General features: G+C 45.6%; 1 protein-coding gene across 1 annotated transcript in view; it reads right to left on the reverse strand.

Annotated features, from left to right (window-relative positions):
• Tmem132d (transmembrane protein 132D) overlaps positions 1-18,145 on the reverse strand; it is a 623,079-nt gene that overhangs the window by 169,527 nt on the left and 435,407 nt on the right. The window contains exon 4 of the mRNA XM_052755497.1: positions 16,534-16,717. Within this exon, the coding sequence (XP_052611457.1) occupies positions 16,534-16,717 (184 nt within the window). The remainder of the gene's footprint in view (positions 1-16,533; positions 16,718-18,145) is intronic.

Below are 18,145 nucleotides of genomic sequence, written 5' to 3' on the forward strand. Positions count from 1 at the left end.
GAGAGTGACAATGTCTGCTTCTTTCCATTTCTTCTTTCTTTCTTTTTTCAACACTGGGGATGGAACCCAGGATCTTCCACACGGGAAGTAATGCTTTCTCCCATGTTTGCTGCTGAAAGGTTGAGGATAAACTGAGATCTGTGAACTGTGACTTGGAAAGGTGCCTGCCGCGTCCCTCAAGGGTGGCTCCTGTGTATCCTCTCATAGGGCAACACTCTTCCTGTTTTAAAGTCCTGTTGTCCACAGGGCCTAAAGAACCACTCCCTCCCACCCTAGCTCATGTCTCTCATGGTTTTGCTATTACTAAACCTTGAGTAGCAACTTTTCCATCTTTTCGTCTTTGTGTGCACGTATGTACAGGTGCATGCACATGTGGAGGTCAGTGGTGGTTCCCCAATCGCTCTTCACTTCATATTTTGAGACAGGGTCTCCAGGAACCTGGAGCTCACTGATAAAGCCAGGCCACTTGCCTGTGAGTATGAAGGATCTGCTGTCTCTGCCTCCCCAGGACTGGGATTCCAGACATCCCTGGCTTTTTATGTGGATGCTGGGGGGTCTGAACTCAGGTCTTCATGAATATGTGGCCAGCACTCTGCCCAGCCACCCTTTTCTATCTTTTCTGATGGAGTCATAAACTTCCTTGACAGTCAGGATCATTCCATTAAACACTGGTTACGCAGCTATTCACATGGGCATTGGTCATCAACAACCCAGCGCCTTCCACACATCCAAACAGAAAAACAGACAGATGAGAAACATCCTACATCAGAAGAATTAACAAGCTGGCGCGAAGCTAAGTGGCGAGCCAAAGAAAAATGAAATTGATTCTGAAATCTGGCGTGATTGTGGAGGAAGGCATGATTAGAAGTCATTAGGACTTCGATTTAAGAAGATGTTCAGGTCACCCTAATAATGTTGGTTAAATCCTTTCTGAAGGGAAGGTCGCAGGTTACAAATAAATACATTTCAGAGCGTTAACTCCTGTCTGAAGCATAATCTTCAACATTTAATACCGCCAGCCCAACTCTCCTTTCACCGCTGACAGCCGGCTTTGCTGGATGGACATGTCTGCCTCACCTGTGGTCACATCACAGTGGGTATGAAGGCTGAAGACGGGAGTAATGTGTTCCAGCTATACATGCGTGTGTGCTTTATTAACGAGGAGTGGAGGAAGGGCCCTGGCTTCACTTGGGTTTCTATTATCTTAGTTTTTCAAAGCATCTTTTCTGTAGGAAGTTTTCTTTCTTTTTTTTTTACTATTTTTCTTTTGAAGGTTTTAGGGTTGTTAAGTACATAAAATGGAAAGCAGTTGACTCCTTCACCTAAGGCTTTTGTACAGTCACACTCGCCCTTGGTTTTTCTGTGAAGGATTTTCCAGGCCACCTTCCACCCTCTGCATCAGTAACCTGCCTTTCTTCAGGTAGCCAACCACCCTGACAGCCTGAGGGTTCATGGGATGCTAGCAGTATCTCCTGTTACTTGGCTTGTGGTGATCTCGTAGTATTGGCTAAGATGAGCCCAGGAGACCTGTCCCTGGACTAGTCAAGGGTCTGTGTTTGTTAGTAATTATGGGAGCAGCCTGGCTTGTTAGCATCTGAACGAAGGGAAGGACTTCACCCCACAGCTGGGGAAGGGCTAGTCCTTAAGAGATGACCAAGCCATCAGTGGCTGGAGATGCATCTCAGACAGGGAAGGGAGCTTAAGCAGGGGGAGAATGGAACCCCACACATGGGGCCTGTTGCCCCGTGGAGACATCATCTCATCAGGTGGGAGGTCAGCTCTGTGTGTGAGTGTATTGAAGGGGCTCCTGCCTACAGAATTCTGAAGGTGTGGCAGTTGAGGCCTGGTGAGTATAAGAACCAGGCCCTTAGGCTTGGGGGCTAGAGAGAGGTAATCAGCTGGGAGGAAGTGGGAGAATCTGTGGGGAGGGGGGAGATGGGAGCAGAGGAGGAACAAGAGGGTGCTTTCTACCCTGTAAGGGGGAGGAGGAAATGACTTTTATGTCCATATCCATGGTCTCTTTAAAGCAAAATGGAAATTGCTCTTGAGGAGATGGGAGAGATGATGGAGGGGAGAAGCTGGGGAGAGCCAGAGGGAGGGACTAGGGTATGACATGATCAAGATACATTGCATATATATGTATATAAATATATATATATATGAAAAATTTTAAAAAGGATATACAATCATTTTTGTTTAGGGTAAGTTTCACAGATAACTCTGGAAAACTCTCCAGGGGCTCAGAATTTCAGTGTACAGCCCTCAGTTTGTTTCTCTATATTGAAGGCTGTGGAGCCTTTCAGAGGTATAGCGTGGATGGCGAAAGTGACTCTGTATGGGACCAATCTTTGAAGGTCATGCCTTCTAATAGCCCCCTCAGACACTTTTCACCTCCTGGTCCCATCACTAGGTGAGGGGTTTCCACCTCACACTCCAGCTGCCCACCGGCCATGCCCACCAGGGTGGACTAAAACTCATGAAACCCTGGGCCCGAATAAACCCTTCTCTTCTTTTAAGTTGCATCTGTCAGAAATTTTGCTACAGTAACAGTAATGAATGCAATGTCTTAGCCATTCATTGACTGACTTGTAAAAATACACAATCGCTTGGATAAGCGTTTCTCCCAGGCTGGAATGTTAGGAGCACCAACTTCCAATCAAAGGCTAATAAAAAAAGTTTGTCCAATTGTTACCCAACTAGACATTGCTTTTGCTAATATATCCAAATTCAGACTTCAGCATCCATTGAAATTTTCAGTGCTCTTAGCCTTTACCAAGAAAAGTATACTTACTGGAAAAAATGTTGTGTGAGAGAAAAATTATTAAGGTCAACCCCAGTAGACCAGTCGATAAACATGTGAAGCTGATGTTCTGCCCTCTGTGCTGATGGAGACATGGTTGGTAATACACATGTATTGGTTTCAAAGGTATTTTGAAAGTGGTTATTTCTCTCACTAGGAAGCATTTTCACTTTTGGATCAAGACACCATTGCCAACACTATCACAGATCGAGGCTCTTATTATTTAAAGTTGAACTTGGGTGCTCTGTATTGTGATGTATGTTATAGACTTTGACTAGGTGAGCAGTGAGTGACACCTAATGTGTATCAGAAAAAAAAAAGCTAACCATTGTTCTGATTGGGTGCTGGTCTTCATGTATTCCACATTGCCTTTAAAGACCAGATTTTTTCTTTTAAAAAAATATTTTTATTTTTAATACTGTGTATAAGTGCTGTGTGTCTGAGTATGGGTTTTCCATAATTTTGAATATTAGTTTAGGTGCTATGTTTGAATGAGGAATGTCCCTCACAGACCCTAGTGTTGGAGCAGTAGGTGGCGTTGTTTGTGGAGGTTATGGAACCTTTAGGAAGTGGAGCCTTGCTGGGGGAAGTACATCACTGGGATTTGAGGGTTTATAGCCTTACCCCACTTCCTGTTCTCTCCCTGTTTCCTGAGTGTGGATGCAATGTGACCAGCCAGGCTTCTGCTCCTGCCACCATGCTTTTCCTTCCTAATGCCATGCCTTCCATGCCACAGACTCTCTCCCCCTGGAACCGTGGGCTAAAGTAAACCCTTTCTCCATTAGGTTTCTTTTCTCAGGGTGCCTTAGCACCGGAAAAGGAAAGTGATTCAGGCAGGTGGTCTCTGTTGCAAAATACAGATTTCATAGAGATGACATGGTGGTGGACTTGGCAGGTAGTGTGAATGCCTGAAATGTACACAGGCTCTCCATGCAATGTGTCTGTTCTGAAAATGACCTCACCTTCTGGTGTTAGCTGTCAAGATCCTGGGCACTGGGAGCAGGTCAGCTTTTATACAGTAATTCATTGACTGACTCTGAGCAATCTGGAAGTTACAGCCATCCCTTGGTATCTGTAAGGAGGCACTTCAGGCACTCACTCCAAGGGGCTCAAATCCACAGATACTCAAGTCCTTTTTTATAAAAGGTGCAATGTTTACACCTAGCCTGTGTATACCCTCTGAGAATTTCTTTGGATCCAAAGCACGGAGAAACAAGAGGAGGGATTTGAATTGCCATCTTTCCCTTCCCTGCCTTAAGTTCCTCCTTCCCTATTAAGTTTCCCTTTCTTGGTTATTACAACACCAAAAAGGGGTAACACGTGTCCACCCTAGTTAGTGACAAACCCCAACTAATCAACAGCTATTTCTGTGCTTGTAGACAGTAACAGGACACCCAATCCCAGCATCACAAGGGTTGCTTGGGCACCTTAGAACCCACAGATAAGAGGAAGACAATTACAGGAATGGGTATTCAAACTCAAAAATAAAACCCAGATCCCTTAGAGTCAGTCAGAGGCTTCCCAGCTCTGGGAGTCCCTTGAGAAGTTTGTATCATTTGCCAGTAGACATTTATGTGTTGTGGGATCATCATTTTGTATACTGTGAAGATGTGTCTCTGCCTAAGATGCCTTCTGATTGGTTAAATAAAGAGCTGAATGTCCAATAGCTGGGCAAGAGAGAATAGGCAGGACTTCTGGAGAGAGAGAGGAACTCAGCAAGAATTGGAGGCACTCAGGATTTACCAGCCAGACACGGAGGGAGTCAGATATACAGAATGGAGGAGAGGTAAAGAGCCACATGGCAGAACATAGATAAATAGAAATGGGTTAATTTAAGTTATAAGAGCTATTTGGGAACAAGCCTAAGCTAAGGCCGAGCTTTTATAATTAATAAGTCTCCATGTCATTATCTGGTGACTGGCAGTCAAAAGAATATTCCACAAGAAAGTCCGACTACATTAATGCATTGGGTTTGGGTGTTTTCCCTTCCTTTAATTCTTTAACTGATGGAGACAATGAATCCACCTGGCAGCCAGTATCATGTTGCAGAGCAGGTGCTGAGAGAGTCATTGTTACACATCAACGCATGGAGGCACAACAGCATCAAAAGTCCCTTTGTATTCCACACGCATGCAATGCTTTCCCCCTATATTTTGGATCCACAGACAGCTGGCTGTATCTGCAGATGGAGAACCTGCAGCCACTCACATTGGCCCTTAAGTCTGTTCGCAGGTCTCTTTTCTCAACTGCTATTGACTATTTTGCAGCAAGGCTCATTCATTCAAGTTGAGTTGCTGTGATGGAGAAGGTAGGACCTGCAAGATGGAAAATATCTACTACCTATTGCTTTGCAGAGAGCAATCACCAACTAACTGCCCATAGCTATCTCCTGAAAACGAGAAGCATGTGCCCCTAAAGACTCAGAAAATAAAGGAAACATACAAGGCCCAGGAAGTAAATGAAATAAGATTTACAAAGCACTGTTTCCAAGGTTACACACATAGTTACAGTTGCTAGGGAGAAAAGGCAGACTGGTCCAGCTGTCTCCAGGTCAGGCAGAGAAAGCTCCAAGGATGGAGCATATACTGGTGACCCTACTGACTGGCTTTTTGGTGATACAGCTGTCATTGAGTCACCCATGCTCTACAAGTAAGTCCAGTAAACTATGCTTCACCAAGCTGGACTTGGATGGAATCTTTGCTTTGGTCTGTTATCAGTACCCTCCCTGGGAGTGAGTGGACATTCATTCGTCTCTCCCAGAAAAGGTCACGCAATACCAACCCTACTGTGACAACCCTATTTGAGCTAAACCTTCTTTTACAAAGCATTTTCTTAATATTTTAGTTTTATTTTTAATTGCGAGTATGCATGGGTTTTGTGTCAGAATGTATACATAAGTGCAGGTGCTCTTAGAGGCCAAAAGTGTTGGATCCTCTGGAGCTGGCGTTATAGATGGTTGTGAGCCACCTGATATTAATGCTGAATACTGGACTCGGGTCCTCTCTAAGAGAAGCAAGTGATTATTAATTGCTGAACCATCTCTCCAGCCTCCCCAATAAATATTTATGTAGGAAATGAAACAGGACTTACTTAATTACTCTGAAATAAGAACCACATTAAGGGCTACACCACAATCCACTGATGCATGTACTTAAAAATCAATATATGATTTTAACTGAATTGTAAAGCAAATAATTTATAGGAAAATTGTTCCTCTCTGAATGCATCCATTAGGGGCAGAAATCACTCCTTTCGATCTCTGCACTGTGATGCGATGGGAATAGCAGGAGATGACCGGGTGCTTGTATGGGAGTCACAAACATCACAGTTTGTATTTTCGCTTGTACTTAATTGATAGAGTCAGCTGTCAGTAGCTGGCTGTCTTGACAGAGATCACAGCCATTGTGATAAATGGTGATCAGCAGCATAAGACGTCTCTCTGCTCGCTGGTTAGTTTTTGTCAATTTGACACACATTAGGGTCATCTGGGAAGAGGGAACCTCAATGGAGAAAATGCCTCCTTCAGGCTGGTCTGTGAACAAGTCTACTGGGGCATTTTCTTGATTGATGATGACTGTGAAATGGTCCAGCCCATTGGGGGTGGCGCTACCCCTCAGCATATGTCCCTCTCAGAAAGCAAAATGAGCAAACCATGGGAAGTAAGCCAACAGTACGTGTTTCTCCATGGCCTCTGCTTCAGCCCCTGCCTTGGTTTCCCTCACTGATGGACCATGACTGGGATGTATAAGCCAAGTGAATCTTCTCCTTGCCACATTGGTTTTTTTTTTTTTTTAATCACAGAGACAGAGAACAAACTGCAACACCTACCAAGAGCTTCTGTCTGCTGAGATGCTGGTGGACAACAAGCCTGTCTGTAAGCATCATAAAAGAAAGATTCCAGAGGTGTGGAACAGGGCAGGAAGACCAACAATGGACGCACAGTGAAGAAGGAAATTAATGACTGTCTCTGCAAAGAGCATGGTCTTGCCTTCTGCAGCCCCAAACTGAAACATCAGAGATGCCCCATCTAATTGGCTAGTGACTAATGCAATGATTCAGATTGACACTGATCTTTCAAAGGTCACTGTTCAACTCCACTCTGAGCATTCAGCACTTGATGTCACCGGACACTGCTATGGCCGCCATATTGGATGGCTTCGGCTTCAGAACACTGATACCATTATATCAAAAAGTTCATTTCGTTTTCCTGTCCAGTCCAGAATCATGTTTGACCTTTGCTTCAAACATACATCTTGTCCGTTCTCCAAGCAAGTCTCAATGACTCTATAGGAAACATCTGAGACATTCCATTTGACGCTACTAACCTCATCGTCATCACTGTCTGAACTCTGTCATCCTTTCATGGATGAAGTAGTCTTTCTATTTCAACCACTGGCCTCCCCTCCAAAAAATATATTCTCATCCTGGCCTTCAGAGTGATAGGCAGGAGGACCTGAGTTTGTATTCCAAGTGCCCACATAAAAAGCTAGGCATGGCTATGGGTCTTTGTAATTGCAATATCGACCCTGAGATCCTGAGAGCTCACTAGCCATCAAGCCTAGAGGAAACCATGAGATTATGGCTCAGTGAGAGACTGTCTCAAAGCCACCAAGTGGAATGTGATAGAGGATGACACTGGTGCACACCTGCACACTCACATACACATAACACACACACACACACACACACACACACACACACACACACACATACACACACACACTACATACCCATATACAAATAGACAGTGAGCCAGATAAGATTCAAGCATCCACAACCAGAAACCCCACTCCATGAACTAAAGCTGGTAAGGACACACGTCATTCGGCTCTTGCCAGCTCTGACCTTAACTCCTGGCACTGTCTTCCCAATTCACAATTCAGACACCTCAGATTTATGCCATTCAAAACACTCCATGTCCTTCGCTGGGACACGGTATCTACTTTTCCTTTTTTTGTGGGTACCTAGCACTCCTCATGTCTTCATTCAAATATCACCTGCGCAGGTGCCCACCTCACTTGGCCCTTCATAGTGCACTTTTGGTATTTCTTCTGCAGCACACATATGTTGGCTCTGAAGTCATCTTGCTCAATTATTCTTGACTTATTTACCACCTGCTTCTGCTGGGTGGAACATGTGCTCTGCTATCTCTTTAAGGCCAACACCGGTGCCTGGCACTCAGTGGGGGACTCTGGAGATGGTTCCCTGAGCAGTGTGCACTATTGTGGTGTCTACAAAATGAATCACATCATGAGCAGTTGTTCGTGGAGACCAACTGGTTATACAACAGCTGGGGCTGTAATAACTGCACAGCAGTCAGTAACAGCAATAGCCCTCCCGTGTTCATTTAGTATCACGCACCTACAAAGGCACTGTGGTTCGGCAACCACCTTACTGATAGTCACCTCTGGAGAGGACAGTTCATTAAGTAAGGAGCACCAGAGGCAGCTCAGGGGGCTGTGAAGAGAAAGCCGTGGCTCTGTGCATAACAAAGAATTCATTTCCAAAGGGCTTCTCCGAGTTCAGCATGATTTCCCTGTCTCTTACTGCATTTGTGCGTCTCTGAATTTGCATTTTCCAAGATCCCTTTGAGCAGTGCACTTATCAACACCCCCTTGAACTAATCAACACCCTCCCCTTGTACAAATCGATACCCCCTCACACTGATCAATACCCACCCTTGCACCTATCAATACACTCCTCTTACGTACCGGCCAATACCCTTTTGCACAAATCAACACTTGCCCCTTTCACCTATCAACATCTCTGCTTGTACCCATCTCCTTGCACATTTGTGCACCCACCAACATCCTGTGGCACTGACTGATACTTCCACACCTGTCGACACCCCTTCTCTTGCACTGATTCACATCCCTCTTGTACTAATCAACACCCCCTCCTCCCTTGCACTGGTCTACACATGCCCCTCTGTTCTCACTATGGGTGAAGCATTGTGGGCTGGTCATGAGCCTGGACTCTGGACTCCATCTCTCTAGGATCTGACTTGGCTCTGCACCTTAACTGTACATCTTGAGGGCAGGTTGCAGGCTCTGGTACATCCCCTTCCACCTGGGAAATGTGAGCCAGAAGCAGCGGCCACGGCTCTGAGCCGTGATGGAAATCGCGTTGAGTCGAAGTATGTTCTGGAGCACGGAAGGCCGCACCTGGTACCCAAGCAGCAGTTAAATGCTGCCTCTAATTATCCAGGCCTGTTTGGGGAACAGCAGCACTCGACACACATAAAAAGAAATAAGGTGCCTTAGAGCAGCGACTTTCCTCAAGGGCCACGGCAGCATCTTAATTTGCACTTGGTGGCAGAAGTATGAAAATGAAAGTGGCGGCGTGCTCTGCATTGTGACCGGATTTTCAAAAAGTCTGAGTAAAACAACGGAGGGGCTCTGGCGTGTTAATTAACAGGCCGACATGGGGAAAGAATACCACGGAAAGTCAAACAGAAAGAAGCCGGAATCCGCTTTTATGCCCAAATAAAAGGAATTCTCATTATTGGAGCCAAGAAAGAAAGATTCCTTCTATCATCTAAGGCTCCTTCCCAAGTCCTGATCTCAGCAGTTGATGGCCACGGTGTGCTACGTAGACCAATTTCAGAACTCCTGAGAGATGATGATTGAGTTCCTCTGTCTACAGACTGTCCACAGGTGTATGGGTGCAATGGACAGTGGGACTTGTTTTATACATGTGTCTTGGGTATCTATGTGGGTGGATTCTGTGCTGCTTTCTGTTGGGTGTATAGATAAGAGAAGACCCTGGGCCAGGCGGTGGTGATGCACGCCTTTAATCCCAGCACTCGGGAGGCAGAGCCAGGCGGATCTCTGGGAGTTCGAGGCCAGCCTGGGCTACAGAGCAAGTTCCAGGAAAGGCACAAAACTACATAGAGAAACCCTGTCTTGAAAAACCAGAGAGAGAGAGAGAGAGAGAGAGAGAGAGAGAGAGAGAGAGAGAGAGAGAGAGAAGACCCTGGGCTGAGGGCCATGCTAGTCCTTAGCAGAGAGACACAGCAAAGTGGATGTACTAGACAGGATTCTGGTGGTAAAGCGAGGACCAGTCGATATAAAGTTTTATTCACTTAAGTATAGAAATGTACTAGATAGAGTGAATTTTTTAAAAATGCATTTCCTGAGAAGTTTATGAGCTAAAATTACAATGTTCTGAAAGCCGGGGAGGTTTTGTCTGCTTTGCTCCATGGAAGGGAATTTCAGAGAGGGTTTAAGGACACACACGTGTTAGAGAAGATGAGGACTTTCTCATAATTCAAAAATCATCCATAGGAGGAAATCACTTGGCATTCTAGAGGCTGGAGAGATGGCTCAGCAGTTAAGAGCACTGACTGCTCTTCCAGAGGACCTGGGTTCCAGTCCCAGCACCCACACGGAGGATCACAAACATGCATAACTCCAGTTCCAGGGGATCTGATGCCCTTGGCTGGTCTCTGCAGTTGCTGTGCCTATGTGTGCTTGCACACATACACGCATATGTGCACACACACACACACACACACACGCATATACACTTATACATGTTATTTAAAAAATACATCTCTAAAAATTCTCAGCTTTCAGCAGTCCTCACGAAGTTTGTGTAGGGCCTGGCTGGACAGAGGTACTTAATGCCTACTTATGTGGGTTGTGAAACTCACTGCTTCCACTGTTCGCTCCTGCTGATGAGAAAAAAGCATTTAACTATGAAATATGGTGTGCCAGATGCCTTGCACTGGAGTCTGGTAGCTTCTGCTTTGAGAGAAAGGCTGGAGACTGAATGGGTTTAGGCGAGTTTTTAAAAGACAGAATGAAAGGACTAGAAGCTTTCATCCAAGTGATGCTTAGGTCCTCCTAAAGCATCTCAAGTTTGTCTGCTGATAATTATAAAAACCCAACCGGCAGAAGCAAGGGCTTGTTTGCTGCCCTTCAATCTCAAGAAAATAGCAGCATCAACCAAGGTCCTCTTGACTACAGACATCAAGGAAGACCTTTGTAATGAGGTAGCATGGCAGGTGGGCTAGGAATCAATGATTCCTGCAGTTAGCATTGAAAAAGTCAGAAATGTGCTGTCAAGCTGCACTTCACAAAGGGTCTTAGGGTTTCTATCGCTGTGAAGAGACACCAGGACCATGGCAACTCTTATAAAGGAAAACATTGAATTGAGGTGGCTCGCTTACAGTTTCAGAGGTTCAGGTCATTATCATCATGATCGGGAGCGTGGCGGTGTGCAGGCAGATGTGGTGCCGGAGTAGTGGCCGAGAGTCCTATATCATGCAGGCAACAGGAAGTCAACTGAGACACTGGGTGGTATTGTGAGCGTAGGGAACCTCAAAGCTCACCCCCACAATGACACACTTCCTCCAACAAAGCCATGAGCACCTCCACAAAGCCATACCTCTTTACAGGGCACTTTAGAGTGCCCTATGAGAGATTACGGGGGGCAATTAAATTCAAACTACCACGGGGCGGATACCTTTCACTCTTGATTCCTCACCCTGAATCTCCATGGCACACCCCTCAGGACCTTCAAGCCTGGCAGTCACATCTATACCTTCATGTCACATGCAAGGCCTTGAGCCCCATTCCAGGACACACACACACACACACACACACACACACACACACACACACACACACATAAATAAACAGGCAAAATCCTTTGCACCACCATTGCAACTATCATGAGACATCACCACACCAAACTTCCTTGGAATTAGAGCCTCCTTCTGATTATTGTCAAGGATGATGTGCTTTCTGTTCTAACCGTTATCTCTGGATTGAGTTTTATCTCAAGCCCCAGATCAATAATAGTCAGTCTTAAAACTTCAGAGGTGAATCTGAGACAGGAAGCAAAACAAGAACCTGGTTAGGAAATGGTCTCGGGAGACTTGTTTTTTCCAGTCCCAAGAAAGAGTTGACGAAGCCCCTTATCCATGGGCTGAGCTGACAGCAATTCCCACAGTGACAACACGCAGAACAGCCGCTGCCCCAAAGGAGTGGAAAGAAGAGTTCATTGAATTTTGAAGAGCACTTATTAGTGAGTTCTTTAAGGACTCACTAGCATTTCATTCCCAGCACGGAAGTGCAGACCAGTGTCTCTGTCTCTGAAGCCTGGGATAAGCTCAGAATTAGTTTTACCGCAAGTTCAGGAGGCAATGAGGAGAAGCCGCTACCATCTTGAAGCTGTGTGCCATGAAGGAGCCTCCCAGCTCTTCTGAGAAATGCAAACAGCGTGCCTCATACCAGACCTTGCTGTGTGCTCACCATACACTTAACAGAAAGATGAATGCTTAGTGAGCTTTTCTCTAAGAATGTCCCTCCTTAAGGAGTGGGGGAAACATACTTCACCTTCAATACAGCAAAGCATGATTTCTTGCATAGCAAAAATTAAACTCATAGAAATGCGTAATTGGACTAAGAGAGTACAAAAGGTTTCAGGGCCCTGGACATGGGGGAGACTTTGTCTCAGTTTAAAGATTTCCTGGAGGGGCAATTACAGAATTACTGAGAAGCAGGGGCGTGACCTTTGCCCTAAGCTGATCTTTAAGCTTTCCAGGTGTCACAGGGCCACCTGCCTTCGGCCCCATCTTGGTTTTCTTCCTGCTTATCTGGATGTGCTGAGTTGGGCTTTTGTATTATTCACAGGCTTTGTAAGAACAAATAAAGCAGGTGTGCATTTTCCTCTTAGAATTCATTAGGAGAAGATGAGAGATTTTAACTATGGAAAAGATCGATCGATTTGACCACATTAAAAATTAAGCAAGGGCTAGGGGCATAGCTCGGCAGTAGAGCACCTGCCTAGAATCTCCCAGTGAGGAGCTGGGGTGTGGCTCAGTGATAAAGCTCCTGTCTAGAATCCCCTAGATTCTAGTGGGGAGCTGAGGTGTGGTTCAGAGGTAGAGCTCCTGCCTAGAATACCCCAGCCAGGGGCTGGGGGCGTGGCTCAGACACTGAGCACTTGCTTAGCACCAGCAAGGCCTTGAGTCCTTCCCAGGATATATATATATATATATATATATATATATATAGTATATATATTGTGTGTATATATATACAAACAGGCAAAATCCCCTGCACCACCCCCCTAATATGTGAAATTAGGAGGCAAAGAGTAAATTGGTAAGATCCATGTGACAGCTCAACCAACAGATGGATATCACTAATACCCAGGAGGAAGTGGATTTGGACTCAGTAACCCTAGGGGTTCAATTCTGTTAAACAAGAACGTAAGAATAGCTAATGCCGCCGGGCGGTGGTGGCGCACGCCTTTAATCCCAGCACTCGAGAGGCAGAGCCAGGCGGATCTCTGTGAGTTCGAGGCCAGCCTGGACTACCAAGTGAGTCCCAGGAAAGGTGCAAAGCTACACAGAGAAACCCTGTCTCGAAAAAACCAAAAAAAAAAAAAAAAAAAAACAACAACAAAAAAAAGAATAGCTAATGCCAGCAAACCCTACCTTTAAAATCTGATCTTCCCCCCTCTTCGTACAACTTTTTAGCTTTCGAAAAAAAAAAAAAATAAGATGCTGAAGTCCCAGTAGGGCCATAAAATGGGCAAAGGACAAATATTTAATAATGAAATAAAAAAATGTAACCCAAGTAGGGCAAATTAAGGAGACACCGAGATAAGATGTTTGCTTAATAAATTGTCTATTTGAAAAAAAAAATTAATATCCTCTGTTGGAAAAGTTGCAGGGAAATGGGTATCTTTACACACAGCAGGTAGAATTTGTAAATTAGTTAAAACTTCCCGAAGGCACTTCTATAGGCATTACAAAAAATGTATTACAAAATTAACACATCCTCTGACTCACATCCTTGAATTAAAATTTATTTCTAAAAGTTTACCTCAGGGGAATCGATGGGAGATACGTGCGAAGATTTCTCTATCGGAACACAAACCACAATGTATCTTATAATAGAAAGCATCTTTATAGCGTTAGAGAGTTATGGTAGGGATTTTTAGACTCGTGGTTTATTGCTGTCTTTCTTTCATTCCTATTTCTAATGCGGAGGAATGTCTGAGGGCCTATGAGGAGCATGTGTCTGCTTTCCCACCACCGGGACAGCTCCCTGGGTGAGGGGCAGCCTTGGGCATTCCTTCCTTCCACTGTTACGTCCACCTAACCAGACAGACAGCTTCTGAGAAGGAACTCCACCCCCTTTGGCCTCCTTCGCCACATGGCTGAGTTCTTGGCTTAGAAGATGGGTGGAAAGTGTCAGGCTGAGTAAAAGATCACATCCCGTCTCTTGTCCCTCAGCCTGCTGGATACCAGGTGGACATGGTTTTGATAGAGTTAAAGGTTATTGAGAACCCCGGTGGGTTTGAGGGGAACTTGACTCCAGTTCTCTGCAGGAGTGGCATGCACGCTTAATGGCTGAGCCATCTCTCCAGTCCCAACATGATTGTTATTAATTTGGGGGTCACGGGGATAATAATATGCTTGGGGTCACTCAGCTACCGGATGCAACATCCAAGCCACTGAGCCACCAGACAAGCTCCATTCTGGGCACACAAAGAGAGTAAAGTTAGAGCAGATGCCAGGCCCAGCAAACCAGTATGACAAGGTCTTTTGAAGAGCAGACAGAGAACATGTACTAACCTTCTGTTTACCCTTTGCCTTACAATTCTTTCTACACATATAGCCAGAATGTTTCTGAAAACAACAACAACAACAAATAATAATAATAATCCTAGGCAACTCCCCACAGCCCTCCCTGCAGTGACTTCCCACAGCATCAGACCCCGACTCTTCAAGCCCCCTTGTGGTATGCATGCCTCTAACTTCAAACCCTCACCCTAGTTTACAGATCTCTGTTTCTCTCTCAGATATCCCTTGGTGGGCATACAAATTAGCAGAAGCAAAATCATTTCATAATGGTAACACGCCACCCCCCCATGGGAAATATTATTTTATCAACCGACAAAATGCCCTAGATACAAGACAGGGGAGTCAGAACTCAGAACTCTCTCTTGGGCTCAGAAGTGGCCTCTCAGAGAGGCTGCTGGGAGCTCATCAAACCCAGCATATTTGAATCTGGTTAATTCAGTCCAGTTCAATGATCAGTGATGCCTACCTGCTGCCTGGCTGGCAGACTGTGAAGAACAGGGCTGTGAACAAGCCCTTGCCTTAGAGAATGTACAGCCTTGTTGTGGAGCATCCTTTGTACCCTGCTCTCAATAACAGAACAACCATAATAGTAGCTAATATTTATTATATGTCTGCAAGAGGCTGGAGTTCTTGTAAGGACCCATGGGTTACTTATTTATCTATTTAGCTTAAGTTTTGTTGGGCTGATGATTGATTTTTTTTTTTTTTTTTTTTTTGGTTTTGGTTTTTCGAGACAGGGTTTCTCTGTGAAGTTTTGGAGCCTGTCCTGGAACTCACTCGGTAGCCCAGGCTGGCCTCAAACTCACAGATATCTGCCTGCCTCTGCCTCCCGAGTGCTGGGATTAAAGGCGTGTGCCCGCCGCCGCCGCCGCCGCCACCGCCGCCGCCACCGCCACCACCACCACCGCCGCCGCCGCCACCACCACCTGGCTATGGGCTGACGATTGAAATCTGCCCTGGCACATGCCAGGTAAGCATTCTACCACTGAGTTCCAGCCTTGGGCCCAGTGAATGTTTCATTCTCCCAACTAACTACTGGCTATGATTTTCATCTACCCTCTAAAGAAAAGGGAGTTGAGGACCAAGTAATATATGTTTGTATGGTGTGCTGGTTAGGTGGGGTTTTTTTTTTTTTGTTTGTTTGTTTTTTTGTCAACTGGATGCAAGCTAGAGTATTTGAGAAAAGGGAATCTCAATTGAGAAAATGCCTCCATCAGATTGGCCTGGTGGGCATGTCTGAGGGCCATTTTCTTGATTGATGATTGATGTAGGTGGGGTCTATCCCACTATCCCAGGGTAGTGCTATCCCTGGGCGGGTGGTCCTGGATGATATAAGAAAGCAGGCTGAGCAAGCCATGAGGAATAAGAGAGTAAGAAATAGTCCTCCATGGCCTTTGTTTCAGTTCCTGCCTCTGGGTTCCTGACTTGAGTTCCTGCCCTGAACTCTCACAGTAATGGACTGTAAGCTATAAGTAAAATAAACCCTTTCCTCCCCAAGTTGCCTTTGGTCTTGGTATTTATCACAGGAATAGAAATCACACTAGGCCACATGACTTGTAAATAGAGACCAGAACTGAGTGTGTTTTTCTACCTTACAGGAAAGTGGCTAATGCCATTGGAAGACACTAGACCCTCAGAATCAAGATGAGTGATTCTTTGAACCCCATTCTTCTCTTGTAGAGATAAGGACTTCTTGCAGGGATACCCCATTACCTTTCCAAACCTGTTCTCTTGGTTCCTTGTGGCGGTGTCTAAGTCATTGTGATGTTGTTGAATAGAGAACCCAGCCTTCTTTGCATCTCAGGATGAGCACATGCACACTTAAACCAAGCACTCTGGACAGTTGCATACATTTGAAATCCTTAAGTAATCCACATTATATTATACACGTTCATCCCATCATCTATAATAGTCATATAAAGATGGGCGCATAACTACTAACTGGACTACATTTTATAAATGCAACTTAAGGAATATCAGTTAGCATATTTAAGGTGGGCTATTGGCAGTGAGCTTCATGCTCCCATTTTGTCCCCATCTTGACCCTTACTGACTGACATCCTTGACCCCTAAGCTTGGATTGCAGCGTGGAGCCTTCCTGTTCCCAGTTCCCCGAGTGCTCTCTTACCATTGCCAGTGGTATGACGCCAATCAAGTCCTTCTGGCTCACATAGATCTTGGACACTCCCAAGTCAGACGTGATGTCTCCGGGGTATTCAACCTGCCACGTGACAAGCTGTGTGGTGGGTGGGTCACTGGGTCCTTCAATCTCGATGTCAATCTGCATGACTTCGTAGGAGGCATCATCCACACTACGGAGCAGGAACGAAGGAAAACAGAGGTGAGTGACTGAGAGGCGGGACTCACCTGGGTCGGTGTGGATTTTCGCCGGCACCTGTGCTTGTGTGCCCACCATCTGCATGCATGCCAGCCCTTGCCAGGGCTCCGACATCATCATTTAAGGGTAGGTCCTACTTTTAAGTTATTCAGCGTCCCCAGGACAGTGGCTGTCCTAAACACTCTCTGACCCATTTTTCCACCAAGAATGGCTCTTTCTCCATCTTCCAGAAACATCTGCACTGTCTATGTTGGTCTTAGCTCAAAGCCACAGCCCATTCAGTCAGATGCACAGAATTTTAAGGGTGCCATGGCCTTGTATTCTACTGATGGTAGGGCAGCATTGTAGAGAAACAGAAGACAGGCAAAGGTGTGGGCTCAGGGATCAGCCCACTGCTGATAAACATCATCAGCTATCACCTGGTGACAGGAGTGGCTGTGACAGAGGCTAGTTCTAGACATCTTAGTTCCCATAAGTACACCTCTGGAAATGGATCCAGGCTCAATGACCAGAACTATTTTAACAGCCTTTGGCTACTTTCATTAACTGGCTCCTTTCGCCTTTTCAAGGTTTCTTTCGAGTACAATGTCTGCTCTTCGAGGTGGCAGGTGAGAAAGAAAATGGTTTCATGCCAGCCTTTCTTGAGGGGAAGATGAAAGAAGTGTAGGTGAGAACTCAGAGAGGTTATCTGAGAGGGGCTCTTAAAGGAACATTAGCCAACAGGTATGTATCTAGCGACTCAAGTTTTACATCTTCCCAAAGGTGCCTCTGAACACCAACATTTGCTATTATCATCCGAGGTGCTTTTTCATAGAGGACCAATTTATGGACACGTGTCAATGACAGCACCCGACATGTAATCTCTCACTTGGAAGCTCGGAAAGAGCCACCGTGAACACACAAGGTTAAGATGGCTGATTGGAGATCACGAGATGGAACGAACAAAAGCCAAGATAAAAGCCACCTATACAGAAACAAGAGAAACACCCACAGAGAACAGAAACAAGGGGGGGGCAGAAGAAGGCACCCCCACCTCACTCCCACCCCATTCCATGCCAAGATACTCTTACTGTGTTGGGCCCTGCTCAAAGCATGTATTCAAGAACAGTGGGTCCCAGCTATCGCAAGAGCCTGGCAGTTGGGATGCCGGAAACTCAAATCAGAAGCTGAATTCAGTGTTTCGGGGGAGGGGGATGGGGAGGTGGACAGAGCACAGTAGACTGTGGACACAGTACCAGAAGACAGATAGAGGAGTCTAAAGTAGGGAGATCCAAAGTGCACAGCCCATCGCCTGGACAGGACGGAAACCAGGGTTGGTGGAAGTGTAAGCAGAACTTGGGGCAGAGTCCTGATGGATGTCGTAGATGCTCAGTAGCACACACAGAGGTAACAGTACCAGGAA

Source organism: Peromyscus californicus, unplaced genomic scaffold (assembly GCF_007827085.1).
Source record: "Peromyscus californicus insignis strain IS unplaced genomic scaffold, ASM782708v3 Scaffold_2__1_contigs__length_46816999, whole genome shotgun sequence".
Classification (NCBI taxonomy): Eukaryota; Metazoa; Chordata; class Mammalia; order Rodentia; family Cricetidae; genus Peromyscus; species Peromyscus californicus.